The 23,449-nt window shown below is 43.8% G+C and overlaps 2 protein-coding genes across 7 annotated transcripts in view; one reads left to right on the top strand and one right to left on the bottom strand.

Moving 5' to 3' along the window:
* Positions 1 to 240: 240 nt before the first annotated feature.
* Positions 241 to 3,342, bottom strand: Oxsm (3-oxoacyl-ACP synthase, mitochondrial). 2 transcript variants are annotated; one of them, XM_048421457.3, is made up of 3 exons: positions 3,029 to 3,342; positions 1,477 to 2,488; positions 241 to 725 (listed from the first exon to the last, which is right to left on the bottom strand). In XM_048421457.3, the coding sequence occupies exons 2-3, from the start codon at positions 2,451 to 2,453 to the stop codon at positions 323 to 325; spliced, it is 1,380 nt and encodes a 459-aa protein (XP_048277414.3). In that variant the 5' UTR covers positions 2,454 to 2,488; positions 3,029 to 3,342; the 3' UTR covers positions 241 to 322. The 2 variants fall into 2 exon arrangements, with proteins under 2 accessions (XP_048277414.3, XP_048277413.3); XM_048421456.3 differs by having other exon boundaries at positions 3,003 to 3,341.
* Positions 3,343 to 14,633: 11,291 nt separating this feature from the next.
* The window catches only part of Ngly1 (N-glycanase 1), a 48,056-nt gene continuing 39,240 nt past the window's right edge, over positions 14,634 to 23,449 (top strand). For 3 of the 5 annotated variants that reach the window (XM_085687901.2, XM_048421449.3, XM_048421447.3), the window contains exons 1-2: positions 14,637 to 14,818; positions 19,848 to 19,962. In XM_085687901.2, the coding sequence (XP_085544027.1) occupies positions 14,688 to 14,818; positions 19,848 to 19,962 (246 nt within the window). In that variant the 5' untranslated portion in view covers positions 14,637 to 14,687. Of the gene's footprint in view, positions 14,819 to 19,847; positions 19,963 to 23,449 lie in introns of all 5 variants that reach the window. The other 2 variants (XM_085687902.2, XM_048421453.3) reach the window with 2 other exon arrangements.

The raw sequence follows: 23,449 nt of genomic DNA, 5'->3' as shown, positions 1-23,449 counted from the left end.
CAGGAGTGGAGGAAATAGCACCAAAAGTTATTTGATTCAGAGCATTAGGAAAATACAAATCAACAGTTCACGTATACAGGCTATTTTGTCCCCCAGAAAACATAAGGCAATGTCTAGAGACAAATCTGGCTGTCACTAGTTGCCACAGAAATCTCACAGGAGATGTCAAGTTGCTGTAAAGAGCCACAAGGCACTGGGCAGCCCCTTCCCTAGCAAAAATTACACTATTACAAACACCAATTGTGTTAAAGACATTTGATCATTGATATTAAACATGTATGTGCATATCGTTTATACATTTATGACAATTAAAAGCCAATGTTCACATGCCCGCAATACAAAGTGTTGCGTTAGTACCACCAAACCCAAAGGAATTGGTGAGTCCAATACGCCGACCCTCGGTTTTCCATTCCTGCGCCTCCAGTGGAACGTAATTGAGATCAAATTCTGGCTCTGTACAATCCAGGTTTAAAGTCGGTGGTAGTTTTTGATGATAACAAGCCAGTGCGGTAAAAGCTGCCTCAGCCGCCCCTGCAGCCCCCAGCAGATGCCCGGTGGCTCCCTTTGTGGAGGATACAGCAAGGGCACCGGCGTGATCTCCAAAGAGCCTCTTGATGGCTCTGTTTTCAGCAGCATCACCCAGTGGTGTGGAGGTGGCGTGTGCGTTGACATAGGATATCTGTTCAGGCAACACACCTGCATCTTTTACAGCAGCAGCCATGCATCTAGGAAGAAAAGAAAATTATCAAATGAAGTTAATTTTAACAGGATATCGTTCACCTGAGGAGCTTGTGTGAAAGAAATAGAGGTTTCCATGTACACCGGGTAAGCTCCATCCTGAGTGTCATAGCAGAGACCCTATGATCCACGAAGCCAAAAATAGCTAGTATTTGCCTTTACAGGAAATCCCGTGAACTCCTGGCAGATTTAATTAGACAAAACATAGCATGGTCTAAGCTAAGAAAGTAACATATTATCTCAGACTGTTTTCAAAGTACAGTCTTTAGTCTAGAGCTGGCTAGAAATGTAGACTTCTGAGTGTCTACCTAGATCCACGGTCAGAATCCACAGGCAGCACACTAGCAAGACTTCAGGGCGATGCAGCGGAGAAATGCTGCTCTGTAAGGAACAGAACTCAGTCAGACACACCTAGCAGGCTTCGTCTGTATTCTCCAGGTCTGCTAAGGATTCAAGGGGAGACTGAGGAGGGAGCAGAACGATTGCCAAGCAGAAAGGGGGACACAGGGAGTCAGCAAAGACACAGCTCTACTGGATTTGACTAAAATTAATTCAATTTTTGTTTAAAGATGTTTGAATGTTTTCAAACATTTCAAGCAAAGAATTTTTTAAAAAAATACATTCAGTCTAAGATAGAAAATATACATATTATACACCACAACCAGGAAACTTTTTTTTTAATTTGAAGTTCTAGTAGTGTCTTATAGGAAAAAAAAATTCTGAACAGAACGTCTTTACCTGAAGGCACCTTCTCCTTCAGCATCAGGGGCTGTTATGTGACCAGCATCCCCTGACAGTCCATAGCCCAGAACTTCTGCATAGATCCGGGCACCTCTCTGAAGAGCATGCTCATGTTCTTCTAGCACCAGCACAGCAGCGCCCTCACCCATGACAAAACCATCTCTCTCTGGATGAAACGGTCGGCAGGCCAGCTTGGGATCCGGGTTTGTGCTCAGAGCCCGGGCTCTAGAAAACCCAGCAAGAGATAATGGACTAATGCAAGCATCTGTGCCCCCAGCCACCATCACATCTGCATCACCGTGGGCTATAAATCTGAAGGAGTCTCCCACTGCATGCGCTCCTGTTGTGCAGGCTGTGGACACTGCGTGATTGGGGCCTTTGAGTTTATAGCGAATGCTGACCTGTCCCGCAGCCATATTGATCAGAATCTTAGGGACAAAGAACGGGCTGACTTTATTATAACCTTTGATCTGAAACATCAAAGCCGTTTCGGAAACAACTTCAAGAGGAACCATGCCCATGCCAATGGCAACACCAGTAGCCACCTGATCTGCTTCTAACTTCGGATGCCAGCCGGAGTCTTTCAGGGCCAACTCTGCTGCCCCGATGGCCATGATGGTGGGAGATGACATGGACTTCGTGTCCGATTTGGACACAAAGTTCTGTTCATTGAACTGGCCTTCCTCAGTACCTCTTGGCACATAAGCAGCCACACTGCAAGGAATACTCTTGTACTCTTCACCAACTACAGAAACAATCCCACTTTCTCCTCGGAGAAGCCGATCCCAAACTAGCTGAGTGCCAACACCAAGTGGGGTCACCAGCCCGATGCCTGTGATGACAACTCGCCTACGCAACGTGGCTGCTGGCAGAGCTCCAGAAGACTGGCGTTTGCTTATTAACCAACAGCATGACGCTGGATGTGGAGGAGAGACTGCGGCTTTTAGAAATTTTTGTAAGCCGTTGGATAACATGGTTGAAATTCACAAGATCAGAAACACATTTATTCCTGGAACAGACCACAAGAGACAGAAAGGGCCATTTAAACAACGGAAGGGTCTAACGATTACCCTAGATGTGCTTGCCGTCATGTGCAAACGGTCGCAGAGAAATGCCACCGTCGTTTGGACACAAATTTCGTGTTTAAACTACGAGGGACCTCAAACAGCCAACTGATAGCCAGCTCACTAGTTCTCAGGAAAATTGGACAAGGAAAGCCTCGAGGCCAGCCCACTCTGATCCGATTGCTGCGGGCATCCGTCTTTGGGCTCACCGAGGATTACTGTACGGTGTGGGCTGAGTCTACGTGGCACTCCCACGGCTATCGCGGACCTATTCTAGGAGGCGCCCTCTACCTACTTCCGGAGGCCCCGCCACAGCCCGCGCAGCCGTGGCAGGCAGGCGGACCGGCAGTACAAGGGGTCAGGATTAGGAACTCTCAGGGCTCCACGAGCACGCCACGCCCCCACCCCCACCCTGAAGCCCGGGTGCACTCCACCGCCAGGGCCAACCGCGGCCGCTACCTGAAACAAGACCTGCCGGCGCCCACCTTATGCGCATGTGCACACTGGCCCACAGATGCATTTCCGCCCGGATACGGGCGCCTGGTGTCAGAGGTCGGACAAGCCCAGGACTTCCGCCGGGCTCCGGGGTTGTGAGCTCGCCTCTCAGCTGCCTCTAGTTGAGACACAGCGATGACACACAGATGTGTCGGTGTTGCCAGAAAAGGGATGGAGTCATTTCCTCGGGACACTCCGAGGAAGACAAAAACGCTGTAGCCTCAGTCAGGCCTCCCCGGTATCTGGGAGGAAAGCAGCGAATAGAACTCATGAAACCGAGGTCGTTTGAACAGATCATCCAAATGCCACGCAGCCACTGAAAACAATGCTGCGGGTGACTGTTTCGTAATGTGCAAAGACGCCGAGAGTATTTGTTAGCAGGCGTCAGTTGCAAAACAGAATATAGCGCTTTCAGATTTAAAGGTCTGCAAAGAAACTGGGCATGATGGTACACGTCTGCAATTTCAGCGCTTGAGAGATAGAGGATCAGGAACTTAATCCTCATCTGTGTACCCAGTTCAAAGCCAGCCTAGGCTACCTCCCTGACGACCCTGTCTTTAAAATCAAAACCTGAAGTCTATTTGTGATGGGCAGTGGTTGTAGTGTCCCGGCTCCATTTTTTTTCCTTGCCCTTATTTACATAGTAAACAAATAGTGTATAGTAAGTAAATAATGCTTCTGTAAAAATAAAACTTTTTATTGATGATTTATGGCGGGAAGTGACTGGAATATGCCCAATATCTGACGTGGAAACAAGAAAAATACGTTTATTTCTGAACTTATGAAAGTTTAACTTACTCCTTCAGAGCGGACTGTGAATCTGTAATGGGAAAGTACAACACGCAGCAACACAGCAAGGTGGTGTTTATTAACTAGTTGCTGAAATCTGTCCCAGGTGTGAGCTTTGGTTTTTCTTCTTCAGATGACGGACTGACCGTGCCATCTGCACCTGAATCTTTTACTCATGCTGGTGTCCTTGTGGGTGATACCTCTTGTGGCCATTGTGGTCACATATACTCAACCGTAGAAAAGAATTTGGGTCAAATTTATCTTTTTCCTCATTAGTCCTGGGTATGGTTTGTTTGAAAATCTGCTTTGTCTATAATAATGTTTAAGGAATCCAAGTTTGTTCTTAATCTCAGGAAACTCCACTTGCTTAGTAAGATCTCCCTGCAGTGAAAATAATGTTACTCCCTCCTGTCCCTTTGGCAATCTGTATGTAACGCTGTCCAATTGCAGGCAGCCTCGGGTCTCAGAAGGGCTGGGGTATGTAGACTGTGGAACTCCGGCTATGCAGCCGTGGAGAAGTTATGCCCTCTTCCATGCTGCAGTGGAACTTGCTGGTGGTGCAGATGTTTTGGGGCCTCCCACACTCCTGTAAGCAACTCCTCAGCCATGCTCTCTAAGTAGCCAAATTAACTTATAGGTACTCCAAGGTGGACTTTGAGGAGTCCTGCTTTGATTTATTGCTCCTGCCCTGTATTTGTTTACATCCTCCCAGGGAAAGATTCTCCAAGCAATGCATACACACATAAGTGATATAAGACTATGATCTCTACTTGTGTTTCTTTCTCTGATCATTTTATTTCATCTGGAAAGGGGTAAAGAGTTTATAAAATCTGAATAGCTGTATGTGAGTTAGTACTGTATTTCTTGTTAAAATATCATGGTATAGCAAACACCAATCTTCAAACTGGTATTCAAATTCGTATTCAAATTGCTTGTCGTAGCCTCCTTTAAAAGTTCTCTTGTTCAAAGCTTCATTTCCAAATACAGTTCCCAAGTAAATAAACTTTTTGTCCAACAAGTCGGTCTTCCCAATGCTTGTAATATTGGAACACAAAGAAGACAAGGTGGTTGGTGCTACCTCATAAACTCAGGAAATGCTTCCAACAAGTGGGCCTTGATTTCAAGCTATGAACTTAATGAATGCATGGCTAGTACCTGGGTGGAAATATGTATTCAGTAGGCACAAGACACCTGGTCCATATGGCCAGTGTCAAATTTGAGAAGTTAGGCTCACTAGAGCTATAGGACATGAATTCCATTTCCAGAACTAACTCTCTCTCTCCTCTCTCCTCTCTCTCTCTCTCTCTCTCTCTCTCTCTCTCTCTCTCTCTCTCTCTCTCTCTTTCTCTCTCTCTCTCTCTCTCGGCTTTGGTTTTGGGAGACGGGGTTTCACTGTGTAACCCTGGCTGTCCTGGAACCCTTCCTGTAGAGACCAAGCTAGTCTTGAACTCACAGAGGTCCGCCTGCCTCCCAAGTGTTAGGATTAAGGGGTATGCCACCAGGGCTCATAAAGGTTGGTCTTATGGTTTAGATAAAATGCTGTGGTTCCCCTGAGGGCCAGCAGCAGGCTACGAGGGGCAGCTGGGTCCTACCACCCGAGGCCTCTGTGGTTCCCAGGTGGGAGGGAGGCAGCGAGTGAGAGACCTCAGCAGATCAGTGGAGCAGCTAGTCCCAAGAGGAGTCATGGCAAGTGACCTGAGACAGATAGGCATGCCATGCAGAGGGTTTGGGTGTAGTTTATTATGTGGGTCATGGAAGGAAAGGAAAGGGGTAGAGAGGGGGAAAGTGGGGGAGCAGAGGAGGACACCACAGCCACCTCTTCTGAAGAGAGACCTCTTCCAAAGAGAGGTTAGGGTTAGGATTAACCTCTCTTAAAGGGACAACGTCTCTTAAAGGGACAGGACAGACTATTACATTCCCATCTCTTTTTTATAATCAAAAAAAAAGGCAGAAGGTTAGGCACAACAGGTTAAAGGAATTGGGACAGTGGATTCTCAAGCCTGCTTCCTGCTTATTCGTGGGTGTCGTCTTGGGGGGGCAGAACCTGAGAAAACTGGATGCTGGTCACATCCTAGGGTAGCTGGTCTCTTTGCTCCTGTCCAGTGCTTATGGTATGGGAATATAATGGTCTGTCCTGTTCCTTTATGAGACAAGCCCTGACCACTCCCCCCACCCTTCTGCCAAGGCAAGAGGATCTTCCTTCCCCTTCCAACCTACAGGCTCTCTCTCTGTCCAGTCTCTCTTCAAAAGAGGTAGTTGCATCCTCCATTCCTGCCCCCAACTCCCCACTCTCTGTTCTCTCTCTCTCTCTCTCTCTCTCTCTCTCTCTCTCTCTCTCTCTCTCTCTCCTTCTTCCCTTTCCTTCCATAACCCATTGAATAAACTATACCCAAACCCTCTCTCTGCATGGCGTGCCTATCTGTCTCAGATCAACCGCCGTGGCTCCTCGTGGAACCAGCTGACCCGCTGACCGGCCAAGGTCTCTCACTCGCTGCCTCCCACCCACCTGGGACCCACAGAGGCCTTGGTGGTGGGACCTGGCTGCCCTCATGGCCTGCTGCCACCCCTTGAAGAACTGTGCTGTTTTATCTAAACCATTACAGTTAGTCTCACAACCATTTCCATACACTTATAGAGGAAAGAGCCAACTACCAGAACTTTTCCTCTGATCTCCAAATGCCATGGCAAGGGCATGTGTATGTATGTACTTCACACACACACACACACACACACACACACAAATAATTTTAAAGCATTTTAAAATAAAAACTTGAGGAGCTGGAGAAATGATGCCGAGGCAAAGGGCTTATAGTTCAAGAGGGTTAATGTCTATAATTGTGGGGGCAGCAGGCAGCAGGCAGCAAGCATGGTGGCTGGAACAAGAAGCTGAGAGCTCACATCCTTCACCGTGAGCACGAAGCCAAGAAAGCACACTGAAAGTAGGACAAGGATATATATAACGCCAAAGCCCAACCCCGGTGAGTTCTTCTTCCAGGAAGCTGTATTTCCTAATGTTCCCACACTGCTACTGATGGGAACCCGGGAGTTCAAATACTGGAGCCTACGGGGAACATTTTTCATTCAGTCCACTATGTCTCGCTCCCTGGTCTTCATAGGCTCGTGGCCATGTGATGCAAAGTGCATTTAGTGCAACTTCAGAAGTCCATGGAGTCTCTCAGTCTCAACACTGTTTGAAAGCCTACAGTCTCTTCTAAGATGCAAAGCGTCTCAGAATGTAACTGTCTGTAACATCAAAAGGTAAATCACATATTTCCAACATATGACACAGAATTTAAATTACTGTCCCAAAAGGATGGGAGTGGAACATAGTAAGAAAATCCTGGACCAAAGCAAGAACAGAACAGCAGGACAAACACCAAATCCTGTAGCTCTGCATTTTCTATCAAGTGCTTAGATAGCTCCAACTTTCCAGCCTGTAGCACACACCTCTCTCCTGGGCTGGTCCCTGCTCCTTATATGCAGCTCTCCTTGGCAGATTTCTCACGGTGTTGACATCTCCAAAGTCTTGTGTCCACTGCAACCAAGCTTCCCTGTCACAGCTCCACACACGGGGGACTTCATGCAGGGACACTCTGGCACGTGCTGCCTGGTCTCAGAGGCGCTCTGAAGCCACAGAGGGAGGATGTATGACCCCCTCACTGTTGTCTCCTTCATATCTAAAGCCAGCACCATGGGACAACACAGCCACGTACTGCTACAAGCTTAGGGTGGGGCCCTTGGATCACATGAGCATCAGTGCTTTTTTATTCAGCTGCTTTCTAAGATCAGAAGATTGTTATGGTAAAAATAAAACAGTGCAGGTCCCCAAGTGGTTGCAGTGGGCAGTTGCACAAGACCTCTCTCTTCTCTTCTCTCTTCTCTTCTCTTCTCTTCTCTTCTCTTCTCTTCTCTTCTCTTCTCTTCTCTTCTCTTCTCTCTCTCTCTCTCTCTCTCTCTCTCTCTCTCTCTCTCTCTCTCTCCTCTTCCCCTTCTCGCTGTACCCCCTTTCCCTTTCCCTTCCATAACTCACTAAATAAAATAAATGCCTCTCTGCATGGCATGCCTAGTAGGTCTCTGTCTCTCACCCACCATGTGGCTCCCTGCCTGGGACCCGCTGACCCTCTTGGCCCTGTGGGCTATTCTGGGAACTGGGAACTGCAGCGTTTTACCACCAAGCTCCTCATGGCCTCTGTGGCCTCTGCTGCAGCCACTTGGGGAAAGGCACCGTTTTATTTTTACCATCACAAAGATGCCTTAGGTTGACTTTTACACATTGGAGGCTTGGCTAGGTGGTGGTCTTACACAGATCACCTTTTTCCTTTGTTCTAGGGCAGAACAAGCTTCTCCTCAAACATGCTAATCTTCCTCTCTCCAGCAAATGACTTGGTTGCAGCATTCCCCTTCCTAGAGCTCCATTCTCTGTATGTTTCATTTTGTTTTCTGGTCTAAATCTCCAAATTCTTTCCACAACACCCCATCTACCAATCGCAAACCAACATAGCCAAGTTCATCACAACAATAGCCTACTCTTAGTACCAATTTCTATTGTTTTTCTTAACAGTCTATAATAAGTTAGCAGCTTTCATAAGATTAGAACTTTACATTCTATAATTGTTTTGAATTGAAGCCAATAAAGAAACTGAATTAGTCATTCTGAGGATAAAAACAGAACAAGTTTGTATCCAGCTGTTAATGCTGTCTCCTGGAAAGGCAAAAAAAAAAAAAAAAAATGGTCACAGGGCGAAATGGGAATAGGAGGGAGCCTAGGAGCTACCATGGCCCTTGATAAGTTCTAAGGCACCACAGCCACAAGTTCCTTTTTGTCAGAGATAAGGAGGGCAACACACTTTTTAGGCAGTAAGAACTTTCTGTAAGCAACCTGAGGGAATGGGAGCTTTGTCTGAATACCTGGCCTGGTGAAAAGGACTTTGTAGTTTTATCTCTGTTAAGTATGAGCCTTAGAAAACAATTTTTTAGTTGAAGTTTCCCTTAGTATCAATAAAAAAAATATGACTCAGTATATTCAAATAAATTAAACCCAACAAAGTTAGCAAAGACAAGGAGGTTAAGCATGCAGTTTTTAAGCCTGAATAGACCTTGAACAAGGAAATGCATTTTTTAAAAACATTAGCTAATATTTTTAATGCTTTGACCTTTCAATATCATTTTTTACATTGTGATCCTCCCATTACAAAATTTTTCCCATTGTTATTTTACAATTGCAATTTTACCTATGTTATGAATCTTAGTTCAAACATCTGACATGCAGGTGGTCCCAGACTACCCCTGTACAACCCACAAAAGATTGAGATTCATAGGCTTGGGTGCTGTTCCAAGCCCTCTGTCAAACTGCCTAGGTCATTGTCTTCCATATTACAAGAAATGAACATTTCCATTTCTGGTTAGTTTTTGGTACTTACGGCTGTGACCCTAATTTTTATTTTTAACCTTTTAAGTTCAAATATTAACAATAAAACATTTTATAACCACAGCCTTATAAATTTAAGAATTTTTTAAATTTTTAAAAAATTAAAATCTCAGGGCTGGAGAGATGGCTCAGTGGTTAAGAGCACTGATTGTTCTTTCAGAGGTCCTGAGTTCAATTCCCAGCAACCACATGGTGGCTCACACCACCTGTAATAAGATCTGGTGCCAACTTCTGGCCTGCAGGAACACATGGAGGCAGAACATTGTATACATAATAAATAAATCTAAAAAAAATTAAAATCTCTTAAATGTCTTCCTGCAATATCAAAAATAAAGTTCCTCTTTGGCCCCACCCTCAACAGCACATACATAGCCTATTTTTTAGATCTCTGCCTGCTCCATTTCACTGTAGCTGGTGCTTTTGGTGACTATCACCTAGCACTGGTTCATTCTTGTAACTCCACAATCTTTGGCACTCTAGTCCTGCCATACATTTGTAAACCTCAGCTGTTTCCTATGATCCCTTTATGTCTGTATAACCATTATCACCTGGGTGACACTTAAGTTAACAAAGTCCAGCTGGCAGAGCAAGATACATTTTTGAGTATAAAAACATTGAGGTGCAGCTTTAATACTTTAAATCATATTTACATATATTTAATACATATTAAATCTTGTTTTCGGAATGGGACATGAGTCATCATGCAAAAATCTACCCTAGTCCAAACTATCTTAGAGATCTGTTGCTGCCTCCTATTTAGGCCCACTCCACGTGGTCACCTTTACTTAAGATGGTGTTGAAATCATCTGGCATCCATTTGTTTTCTAGCAAAATAGCAATCTAAAATCCAAAATGGAATTATGCCTTATGACTTCTTTAAAATTACCCATGCATAGATTTTAAGTTATCAGTTCCCAGTGTTACTAATTAACTTTTAACTAGTTTTATTTTAATTTTAACAGATTTTTGATCATTCTAACAAAATAAACCTAAAAATGTGAAGGTAAAGAATGTTCACATGAACCAAGTTCAAATTTTTTGATTGTTCTGCTTTGTTTTCTTCTCCTAGTCATTGTGTCAGGGGCTCAGACAGACAGGGTGACAGAGGAAACTGTTAAATAAGCATGGGTCTAGAGAAGGAAGGGTCATAATCCAACTCTAGAGCCAGCTTTTCAATAAAGAACGGACCAAAAAGGCATCTGAACTTTTGCTAACCCAAATCCAGGAACCAGAGCTTAGAGATAAATTCTGAAGTGAGGCCCATAATGTGGCCACAGCAGTGATGGGTGACAGAGACAGCAAAAACACCCAAACCATTTCTGTCTCAGCTCCATGCTTGCAAGAAAACTTATACAGACAAACTTTTCAACAAAACAAGCATATTCAGTATTTTCGGGTATGAGAAACCACAACTCACGTCCCCTTCTGACCTTCTATAACTTTTTTGTTTTGTTTTTCAAGATAGGGTTTTGTTGTAGCTTTGGAGCCTATCCTGGAACTCGCTCTGTAGACCAGGCTGGCCTCAAACTCACAGAGATCCGCCTGCCTCTGCCTCCTGAGTGCTAGGATTAAAGGCCTGTGTCACCACTACCCGGCCCTTCTGTAACTTTTTATATACCTTTAATCCATGTTTTCTCTCTTCATTCTTTCAGTCTCCTGCTTTCTCCCTCACTTTCCAGACAACATACCTAAGTCCTTCTTGCTTCTTAGACAATATAAAAAACTCTTACCAAAGTCTTTTTTATGTTTTCCCTCAGTGGTATATAATATATTGTATGGCTACAATATTTTAAACAACAGAAACATGCATATACTATAATAAAATAACTTTAAATTTACATCAAAATCCTGTACCAGCGTGAAACATCTGAGACTAACAGTAGATTTTTTTCATACCAATAGTAATTTGTTACCAGCCCCTCTAAATGATGACATATATTTATAACCCATCAGATCTTAATGACCAAAGCAGCTCTGGTGGAGGGAAGTCTGGTTATAGTGTCATAACACAGTCACTAAAGCTTAATACCTATAGTCAGTGACTGACTCATTACTCTTTGCTGCAGAGCCAAACCTTGGCCAGGTTTGGCCAGAAATCGAGACCCGCGGCCCTCAGGGCAGGCTGAGGAAACCCAACCATCGGCATGGGATGGGTGGGGCAGGGTGGCATGCAGCAGAGGAAAACTTGTAAAGGCGAAGGGGGTGCAGTCAGATTAGGCATAAGGAAAGGCTTAACCCGTGGGAGGGGTCATCGACTCGGTCGATGAGACCCTGGTAGGTCACAATGAAATGAATCTGGTCTGGGTTTCCTGTGCGAGGCCAGAAAACAATGTCCTCAACCTTAGGAAAAGTCAAATGCAGGTGTAAAGATCCCAGGGGCTGGCCCACGTTGAAAGAGGACCATTTGGAAGAACAGAAAATGACCCATGGTCTGTCCGTCAAGTCAGTCATCAACACAGATGCAAAGATAGAATACACAAGACCAACAAACAGAACAGTTAGACAGAGGGTCCAAAACAGACTCCCACTGGTACCAGACAGTTTGGTTTGTGGAGAGCCCAGAGATTTGGCCTCAACAAGATCAAAAACCATACTAATGGGACAGGAACCATTCAATAAGGCTACCTGATCACCAGAGACTTCAGATTCAGAGTTACAGACGGGCCCCACTGGATCCCTGATGGGATGGCCTCAGATGAAAGACCCCCATTCAGACGAGGAAAGGGGATATCTCTTGATTCCCCCAGGTTGGCCCTCTAGCACATCCACTGGGGCAAACTGACCTGTTCAGATTCAGATTCAGACAAAAAAAAAATGGAAGACAGATAGACAGGACTTAGAACACAGATAGACTTATTGCAGTCTATCAGAATAAACCTTCGGGGTTGGTGGTCCTGATGGGGATCTCTGGGGATCCCGGACGAGCCCCCAGTTGTTATGTCCAGTCTATGGAGACCCCAAAAGATCACCAGAGAGACCAATTCACTGAAATGCAAAAGCAAGGTCTATCATGTGTAAATTTTCAAGCCAGCAGGGACCTGTCAGCACAGCAGTGAGAAAAGGTACCCTGTCCTCCTAGAGGGCATTATTTAAAGGTAAAACCCAGAAAAGTTACATTAGCAGAGTGTAGGGTGATGGGTTCAATCCTGATTGGCTCGTGTCTAGGGACTTTTCACAAATTTTATTTTTGAACCTTGCTTGTTGCTTGTCAAGTTTTCTTATTGGCTGACCTTCTATGGACACCTGTGCTTTCCAGATGGCTACCCTGTTACTTTTGCCCCTAGCCATTTCTGAGGACTAGAATGTTTTACAGGAAATAATTTACACAAGACACAAGATGGAAGCAGAGGACAAAATGGAGGAACTTTGATTCTTCGCTACCTTCTTTTTAATAAATAAATAAATAAATAAAGTCAGAATAGTCACTATCAGTCCTTCAGTTGACCTTAGGACCTAAGCAATGGATAATCCAGAAGTCCCTAAATTCCATATCCTTCTGCCTGTACCTATTTCATAGTGGGGTAGGGGTGGAGACAGAGTTTCTCTGTGTATCCCTGGCTGTCCTGGAAATCGCTCTGCAGACCAAGGTGGTCTGGAACTCAGTGCTCCGCCTGCCTCTACCTCCTGAGTGCAGGGATTAATGGCATTTGCCACCACCACCTGGCCTGACTGTACCTTTAACACACTGGGATTCCAAGTATCAGTCAGCACCCTCAAGGGGAACATAAGACTCTTGCAGTTGGGCCACAAGTCTGATTATTGCTTTGTTGTGCGCCAGAAAAAAAATAATTCGTGGTTCCCCACTGAAAATTTTAAACAGTGAATATATTCTTTGTTGAAAATAATAGATATGTAATGTTCTTTGACTATACTCAGCCCATTATCTTCTCTCATATCCCCTTTAGCTCTCTCTCTGCCTCCTACTGCCCCCTTCTTTCATGTCTTTTGTCACTGGTGGTGGTGGTGGTGGTGGTGGTGTGTATGTGTTATGTATGTTGACAAGATCTGGTGTAGCCCAGGCTGGTGCCAAGTTTACTATGAAACCAAGGTTAACCATCAACTTTTGATTCTTCTGCCTCTACTTTCAGGTTCTGGGATTTGTCATCATGCCCAGCTGAACCCACATTCTTGAAGTTGGCACACAAACCTAATTGCTAAAACTTGAGGTATATTTGACAAATGAATATTCAGAAGTTCTAGAAGAATTCTTAGGAGAAATTGCCCAGAAATACTTTTTTATAAAACACTAAAAAGCAACAGATAATAGGTGTCAAGAAGTTAGGTGAGTAAATATCTTTAAAACACAAGGCTGAGAAATACTTGCTAGCCAAGCCTTGTGCTTCATGAATGTAACTCCAGCTATTCAAGGAGGGTAGAGTACAGAAAGTTCCAGGTCTTATTTGACTGTGAATTGACGTCAAGTCCACCCTTAGTGACATGTCAACCTTAAAAAGTAATAAAGTCAGGTAGTGGTGGCCCAAACCTTTAATCCCAGCACCTAAGAGGCAGAGTCAGGTAGATGTCTGAGATTGACAGAAGCCTGCAGAGTGAGTTCCAGAAAAAAAAAAAGAAAAAAAGAAATATATATATAGGTGCTGGGAATTGAAGCCCAGTCCTCTGGAAGAGCAGTCAGTGCATAAATCACAAAGCCATCTCTGCAGCCCCGGAAATCATTTTCTGAGATAAAGAATATTGGTATGTATTATATATATATATATATGGTATATATGTCTGTATTCGTCAAAAGATGCAGCGTGTGTATTAACTTTGTTCTCATTTTATTCTATTACTCTATATATGCGTTTTTATGTGGGTCACATGATAAACTGAATCCCCAACTCCTTAATAGGATACAATATGCTGTTTAAAAATGCTCCTTACAGCGGAATCATACCTTGTGAGTGAGGGCTTCAGATGATGTTCATCAATCTAATTCGGAAAAGAATACACAAATCGGAAACCAGGCAGAGTTCAGAGCCATGCTTTTGTTCTTGAAGCCATGCGCCTGTAAACACAGTTTAAGGAGGAACTTCCGCGAATTCAAGGGTTTGAGGCCACCCTAGGTCACAAGCCAAACCCACGCCCCCCAAAAAAAACCCAAAAACTTGTTCTTCCTTCTGAGTCTTTTCTTCCATAAACAGCATTCATCTGAAGTGAAGAGAAGGCTGTAAAAATATCTATGGGCCCCTTCCCCGCATGCCCACTAGTCGCAGCCTTCTTCTTCAGTGGTGGGCTCCCTTGTGCCAACGATCAGAACCGCCTCTCGGTACCTAGCCCCGCCCCTGGCCCCGCCCAGAATTCCCCTGTCCTCGGAGACGCCCCGCCCCGCCCCGCCCCGCCCCCTGGCCTCAGGCCTCTGCGGCGGCCTAGGCGCTCAGCGCTTGCTCAGTGCCGGCCGCGGCGCGCGAGGTGGCGTCGGCCGCGGCTCAGCCATGGCGTCTGCTGCACTGGGCAGCTCGTCGAGCCCGGCGTCCCCGGCCGTGGCCGAGCTCTGCCAGAACACCCCGGAGACCTTTCTGGAGGCCTCCAAGCTGCTGCTCACCTACGCCGACAACATCCTGAGGTGCAGCCGGGGCCCTCGAGCACGGAGGGCCGCAGGCGGGCGGGGCCGCCGGCACTCGGGCCTGAGGCGGGGCGGGCAGGGCGACGTGGGCTCGCCAAGGTTGTCACTGCAGGATCCCCAGCTCTGTGACCCAGCCCGAGTGCGGGCTAAACGTTCACGCCGCGTTTGGTGGTTGAAACCTTTGTAGTTTAAAGTTACGAACTTCCGATGGATTTCTGGGCTTTACTTCCACCCCATTCCGTAAGAGTTTTGAAGGCAACCACGCCGGAGAAGTCGCGTCCCGTTCAGAGGGCAGCACTCTCCGCGGCTGCTCCGCACGGGGTCGGCGCTAGAAGTTGGAGTCAGCCCCTGCTGCAGCTCTTTGGGGAAAGGCGTGCGGGAGCGGGGCGGTCGGTGGAGGTTAAGGAGGTTGAGGTGCTGACTGACGTCACGCCCCCGGGCGCCGGCTCTCCCAAGTTCACGGCCGCGAAGTCCCTAGGAATTCTCAGCTTCACGGCTGGACGTGTCCTGTGGCCCAGTTTCAGGGGATGAGTTGGAAAGGGTTGGTTTGAGACGGGGTGCTGTCCTATATAGCCCAGGCTGGCATGGGACTTGCTCTGTGACCCGGAACTCATGCCAGTCCCGGTCTCGACTTTCCAAGTGCTCAGATGACAGGTGTGAGCCGCCCTAGGTAACATTAGTGATTTGAAAGTCAATCGGAGAGAGAACGTCGGTGATTATATGCCATATGTCATGCAGCATTAAGCCTGCTCACAGCTATGTAACTGTGACCTGCATGACCATCACCACCCTCCTCTGTGACACCTCAGCTTAAACTCTTCCGCTGTGACACCTCAGTTTAAACTCTTCTACCCTGCCATCTCCCAACACCTCAGAGTACAAGATGCCCATGGACTGAAGGAATGCATAGGGTGACATGATTCTCGGGGACCTACGGCAGAGATCGCCTCCTGAATTCCTAAGTCCCCGACCCCACCCCTTGTACGGAAAAGAGAGGTGGATTAGCGAAGAAGGTTCTACTTTCAGTTCCCTTAATCCAAAGTTGCTGCCATCAGAGAGTGCTTGAAGGCCTGCGGTGTGTGGGGACAATGATTGTCATCTGAGCCGGCATCATGAATGTTTACTAAACTTCTAAAAAGAAACTGGGGTTCATTTTACAGCCTTCGCTGTGGCTTGTAGTTCTGATCTTGAGCTTTTATCTAAAAAGGAAATTAGGAGTTGCTAACTCAAATGCTTCAGACTGATGTGAGAAATTGCTCTCTTCGTTTGTTGTCAACAATAGTGACCTTGTGTTCTTAAAATTCAAAGTCTGGCTCGATTGGGCGTGGTATCCCTTTCTCCACCTCCAGTGGCTTCCTAGCTCTTCTGGGCCCTGGTCATACTTCTCTCATTTGACCAGAGAAAAATCAGGTTTCTGTTTCCATGGCTTTTTTTTTTAATCCACTAGCAGCAAGGTGAAAGCACTTTTGAAAGCATATTGTCCCACCACCTCTGACCTCAGAGTCTCATGATAGTTTATAGAATGGAATTGCAAATAAAAATTTCGTTAGCACATTTTTAAACTGATACTTGTTGCTGTAGTCTCCAGTGACATAATCCTTTTAAATTTCTGCTCGTGATGTGTACTATATCCCCAGCAGTCATACATCTAATTAAACTACAGAAAAAAACAGTGAGCTAATTTGTATGCAAAAGACTCCCCCCCCCTTTTCAGATAAGGTGAGCTTGCTATCTACTTTCCCAAAAGCAAAACAGAACAACTCTGTATCAGTTTCACTGATGTCACAGGTGGGCTGTTGGCTAATTTGATTCGTGTGCCCAGCTTTGGCCTGGAATTTGACATGTTATCTGAGAGTGATCTTAAGCTACTTACCCTCCTACCTACACCTCTAGATTACAGGCGTGAGCTGTCACACTTGGTGTGATGAGCTGCTAGAGACCGAAACCACAGCCTCCTGAGTGCTAGGCGAGCACACTACCATCTGAGTGTTTTCCCAGCCCTTCATTCATTCATTCTTTGAATTTGATAGTCCACTAATTTTGTTTACAAAACAGAGACAGTTATTATTGACTCTGCTGGAAGAACCAAGACTCAAAAGTAGTTTCTTTGTTCAAAGAATACTAATATATTTGGGAGAAAGACCGGTATGGAAAACAGCTTATAGCATAACATCAAAGACCAATTCCAAGATAGCGTTTATGTTTCTGTAGTTATACTTGGATGTTAGGAGATATTGGGGAGACCCAACATGAGATAGTAAAGAATGGAGGTTTGACCAGGTAGGACCAGTTGATGGAGTAGCAGAGAACATTTCTGTGAGGTGATGGGCAAAGGGAGCTCATGGTTTCTGGAGGAATAGCATTAGAAGAAACAGGTGTTAACTGTAGTTGTGAAGTCATTTTGTAATCATCGCCATAAATGCCGATGGAATGGAGACAGACATTGACAGCAGTTCCCAATTTTCAGTGACTGCGTAAGAAGCAATTGAAGACAGACTAATAAAGCTGACTTCTAATTTTTTAATGTATTTGCCATTGACACATAGAGAAATTGAATGTGAGTCTTGAGGGCTGGTGAGTTTGTTGGCAGCTTGTGTGGTGAAGTATGTTTAGACTTTATACCACAACAGTAAGTTTTAATTCTCGTCCACTTTTTAAAAGTGTAACCATAGGCAATTTATATATAATTTTTAAGTTTGAGTTTCCTTACTTATAAAGGGAAGAAAAAATTCTATTCTAGGATTATGTCATAGAATAGAAATAAAGGACTTGGCCCACAGATAGCTACTACTGAGGTTATTATAATTATTACTATTTCTGTTAATTGGTTTACTAGTTTGGTGGGCTTTTTGATTGGCTTTGTTCTTTGGAATTTCATGGAATTTCATACATGTTTGTAGTGCACCGTTTACTCTTCCTTCCCTTCCCTGTCACCACCACCTCTGTTGTACAAGTCCTTTCCCCACATTCATGGATTTTTGTTTGTTTTTTCTTGTGTCTCACTGGTGGGTTTTTGGTCGGTCGGTTGGTCGGTTGGTTTTTGAGAGTTGTTTTTGTTGTATTTTTGAGACAGTTTCATTGTGTGGCCAGAGGTAGCATGTTGAGATTACAGGCATACACCACTGTACTTTTGTAAGTGTGCAATGTTTGGTTGGATGGTAGAGGTGAGGCAGTGATAGTTCCTGTATCCTTTAAGGCCCAGACCCTGCTTCCAAAAAACCAGGGGGAAGGGGAGTATGTGACTTTTCTTACCTGATTCAAATACAAAAGCAAATGTTATTTTTCTGAAAATTAAATAGCTTGGTAGATAACCACGAGAGTAAAACAACTAGGAAGACAAAATGTTTTCAAAGTTTCTCTTGAGCAAGTACAAGGAATTCTGCTGCCTTCTCAAGATTCCATTCTTTTAAAGTCATCAGAAACCAGCCATTCAGAAAATGGTCCAAGAAAAGATACAAGATAATTGCTAGCAAGTGAAGTAAATATTACAACTTGTAAAAATATTTAATAGATAATAGAGGTGTTGAGGGGTGGGAACCATCAAAGTGTGACAACAAACGCAGAAAAATCTGCAGAGAAAATTAAGTTGTTGAAGAATCAAGCAAAAATTAAGGTCGGTGCCCACGGTGCAATTGATGTGGCAGGACCAACTCTTAGGCTTAGTCTATGCTTAAACTCATGCAGGTTTCCTTAGCATTTTTAATTTTTTAAAAGAAGCATGTGGGTTGCGCATGCATAACTTCTTTAAGCAACTTGGAGGCTGAGACAAGGAGAATTTTGAGTTTGAGGACTGCTGGGTGAAGCAAAGCAAAAAGAAAATAAAGAGTCTGGGAACTAGATATGACCATCATTGCTAGACTCTTTTTATAATGCAATAAAAACCATTAAGAAATACATGATGATCATATAGAGCTCTAGATGATATTGGGAAGGTTAAAATTGCTGTGTTTTAAAACTAGGATATACAATTGTGGCACTGACATGTCTGTCCCCTTGTGGCATATATCATGAAAAGTCACAGTTATCTGCAGTGAGCATTGATAAATGTTGGGGTCACTTTATAATTTAATTTTTGTTTGTTTAAATGATATGACATAGATCGCAAGGTTGCTGAGCATTCTGTGGTGCGTAAGGAATCTCCCCTCAGCTGTGGTCTGAATGTTGTGGTATCAAGATTGAGAAACCCTGGCCTAATACATAGAATAAATGCAGAGAAGATAAACTGCCCTTAGCTTTGATCAGTCTATGTGTGCTTCTGAAATCATACGTGAATTTTTTTTAAAACTTCCAGTTCTTTGTGAACCTACAACTTTTGTAGAATATAGTGGAAATCTCATGGTATTGTCAAACTCTTATAAATAAGTCCTTGACCACTCATCTTGCATGGACGAGAGTTTGTAGACCACATTAATGCATGATAGTTGAGCAGTACTGCTTCAGCTTTGTCCTTAAATATTCGTGTTTTCCTTTTATTACCTCACTTCCTACACTAAAAATATGTTTTGAACTGAGGTAGAAACATAGTAAAAACAGTCTTGCTTCAGGGAGAAAAGGAAGCTAAGTGACCATTAAGTTTCCTGCTGTAAGCAAAGCTTCTTTAGCCTGGTTTCAGTTCACAAAGGCTTCTTAATCACCATTTTTGTGCTGAGAACCATTCTAGTGATGGGATCCCTCAGAACAGGCAAAATTCTCTACTTTCTGCCTGGAACTACTGTTGATTATTTTCTTTTAGAAACTTAAAAGACTCAAAAGGTATTTAATTATAACAGCACAGAATTAAAATGTCACTCAGTTTCCTATGGCAGCATTAATACTGTCATCCATTAAGTTGGCCAATTGAAGTGGTACAGAGGTAAAAATCATAAAATTGAACTGCTTGTCTGGACTGCTCACTCTTTAAAGTTGGAACCTATACTGCCTTGTAGGAGTGCAGCTGATCCGAAACGTGGAACGAAACATATATAAACTCTTAAAAAGATAAGTTGCCACATATTATCTATTATATTCTCTTTATTTTATTTTTTATCAGAAACCCCAATGATGAAAAATACAGATCCATCCGTATTGGAAACACAGCTTTTTCTACTAGACTCTTGCCGGTCAGAGGAGCTGTTGAGTGTTTGTTTGAAATGGGCTTTGAAGAGGTAAGTGTTTAAGGCTTTCTTCCCCTTCTGCATGTGCAAAACAATCAGCAGTGCCGGTGAATAGTTGTTTGAATGAAGTATTACTTTTAATTAATTGATCATTTTGAAAATGTGTAGAATTTTTTTTAATCTGTTAGACATTTTAAAAATATAATGAAGTCAGGATATAAATGTAACAAGCTTCCTGAGTTAGGAAATCTTACAAGTCTCAATGATTTAGAATAAAGAGGGTTGAATAATGTGACCCCTTCTGTCTTGTCACAAGCACTGGCTCTGTGAGTGTGCAGTGGATCCTAGGGATCATTGTAGTCTCCAGTAGGAAGTAGTAAATGTGAAACAAATCCAGAAAAGACGAGTTTACTTGCCCCACAGAATGATTTTCTTCCTCTGACAGGAATCTCAAGCTCTTTTACCATTTTATTTCACAAGAAGAGTTTGGTGTTTCCATCCCCTCAAACCTTGTGGCAGAGATAACACAATACACATAGTTATCAGAATTGTGAATGTTAGCCAAGCATGCTGGCATATCCAGTAGTCTTATCTACTGAGGGGGAAACAGACTGGAAGATCATGAGCTCAGGGCAGCCTGGATTACATACTCAGACTCTGTCTCTAAAAGACAGACAGACAGAGGATTCGGAATCTTCTATGATCCCCTATGTGATATGTAGGATTTTTTAAAAATATTTATTTATTATGTATCCAATATTCTGTCTGTGTATATGCCTGCAGGCCAGAAGAGTGCACCAGACCTCATTACAGATGGTTGTGAGCCACCATGTGGTTGCTGGGAATTGAACTCAGGACCTTTGGAGGAACAGGCAATGCTCTTAACCACTGAGCCATCTCTCCAGCCCGATATGTAGGATTTTGGAAGTTGAGCAGGACTACAGGGCCAGTGGCAGTCTAAGGCAGCATCGTAGACATTGTTAACGAAGTGGGATGTAGTTTTCTTCCTGTCTGCCCTTCCTAACCGAGTTCTACAGTACACCGCGAGGATGCAGCTGTGATTATAGCCCCACCTCACCGAGAGCTTAAGTTCTAATATGTTAGAGAGCATGAAAGCGGATACAAGTGTGAAGGAGAAAAGACAGTGCTGTGCTCACAGCAGATAGAGTTGCAGTCACTGTGGCAGTCACTGACCAGGGAAGGCCTCTGAGGAGGCAAAGGTGAGAGACAAGAAACCACTCAGTGCCTGAAACTCAGTTCACACAGAGGATTGGCTTGCGCTAAGGGCTTCTAGCTATGGTAGCTGTGACACAGAAAATAGCTTTAGGGATCAACAGACCAGGCTTACACAGAGACCAGGGAAAGACTTGAGTGAGAGAGGAAGCTGCAAAGGTTAATCTTGATTATCGATTTGATTAGATTGATAAACACCTGGGGAGTTTAGTAAAACACATCTATCTCTTATCTATGGGAGTATTTCCAGAGACAATTCAGGACTTTTGTCACTAAATGAATGGTTGAATCCCTCCCTGGAGGGATTAATTAGAAGGGGTAGAACTATGGAGGTGGGGCCTCAGTGAAGGAAGTAGACCTCTAGGAACACAGCTGTGGAAGCTGTCTCTCCCCCTGGCCTCTTCCTATTGCTGCTTTGGTATACTCTTTCTTCCTAGAGAGGCCTCTCCCTCCACATGGTCCCACTGTCTTGATATTCTCTCTAGCCTTAGGCCCGGAAACATGTTGCCAAGTGACAGGACTGAACCCGCTGAACCTGAGCCAAAATAAGTCCGTACTCCTAAATTGTTTGTCAGATATTCTGTCACAGAGATGAGAAGTGGAACTAATATTGAGGCCATATTTTAAGAAGGGAAGAATATTTTCATATATGTTAGTTATTGCAAAGAGAATATTCTAGATAATCTGGAATGCAGGCAAGGGATGGTACAGGAAAAGTAGTTGAGCTTGTTAAACCAGTCTAAGAATGCCTGGCAGGAGTTCTGTGAATAGTGGAAGAGCCTTTATCTGCTCCATCTCTGGCGTTTCTAGCTCCTAGAGGATTGCTACTGCAGCGCAGATAGTAGGCTAGAAACATTTCTTGAGTTAAGCACTGGTGGTAGAGAGATGAGGGCTAGATGCATTCAGGAATTATGTGTGTATACCTGTGTAGAGGAACCAATAGGTCTTGATGAATTAGAAGTCTGTACAAGGGAAAAGGAAGAAATTGGGGATATCTCGGTTTAGATTTCAGACACTAAGTCGATAGGAGTACCACTAAATGAGATGGGAAAAACTTGGAAAATGACAGCTTTTAAGGAAGAAAGCACTGCTCAACTTTTGGACAGGTCTAACTACTTTGCTATTAAATACTGTCTAAGTAGAAATATTAGTAAGTTGAATAAGGTAAGTCCACAACTCAAAAGAGATCAGGCCAGGATTATAAAGCATGGTATCATCTGATTACAGATTTTAAAAAAAAGACATCTGAATGTAGAGAATTTCAAACTATAAAGGGAGAGAAATGAGATCATTGCTGATTTTGTACAAGGAAATGAAGACTTAAAATTAGGCAGGCAATTACAAAAGCTTAGTAATTGACATGTAGAAGCTGTATCGGTTTCTCATTGTTGAAGTGTCACAGGTTCAAGGGAATCATATTTATCTTTCACTTAGCAAATATTTGTGTGCTAGGTAGGGTAACCCTCTGACCAAGGACTGTATTAGTTTTGGCCCTAAATGTCCCACACCCAAAGAAATGCATCAATGTCAGGCATTCATCGTGGTTGGGTCTCTTCCATGCCAGATAACAAACTACTCTGAAACTTGGAATAGTATTTGATGTAAATGGAGTCACACTGTTCTATTAAAGTGAAATTATAGTTGCTTTCTGCCAGTCTTTAGACTTCACACTTCAGGACAGATCTGAAGTAACTGTTTCATCATTGTGACTGAGTTGTAAGATGGACTAATATAGCTGATCACATTAGGAGTTTTGATAGGCTTTCAAGTTGAAAGGTACATCTGATGTTTACCCTGAAATTTGCAAATGTATATTAAAATCCTGAAAATTATGAGTGAGGTTGAGGAAGACTGGGATCCAAACATCTTTTTGACCCTGCAGTTTAGTGTTCTTAGCTGGAAGTCAGATCTATCCTCCACCTGCATTCTTTTTCTCATCTTGGTAGGGATGAAGCATAGTTAATCTGACAGATTTGTTCGGTTTTCTGAAACACAGTTCTGGTCTTTAATTGTCCTAGGCTCGATTTGCTAAACAATCCTGCAGTGAGAATAGTCTTGGGAAAAATGTTTTGATAAGCACGTTTGTTCAATCTTAGAATTCTTCATTTCTTAAAATGTTCTTGAATCTGTTACATATAGCCTGTCATTTTGACCTTTTGTGAAAATATGCTATGGATTAAAGATTTTTTTAATAACATACTGGCCGGGGCTGGAGAGATGGCTCAGTGGTTAAGAGCATTGCCTGCTCTTCCAAAGGTCCTGAGTTCAATTCCCTGCAACCACATGGTGGCTCACAACCATCTGT

Source organism: Myodes glareolus, chromosome 5 (assembly GCF_982192425.1).
Source record: "Myodes glareolus chromosome 5, mMyoGla1.1, whole genome shotgun sequence".
NCBI lineage: Eukaryota > Metazoa > Chordata > Mammalia > Rodentia > Cricetidae > Myodes > Myodes glareolus.
The sequence above is the reverse complement of the archived record's forward strand: the minus strand, read 5'-3'. Positions and strand labels throughout refer to the sequence as shown.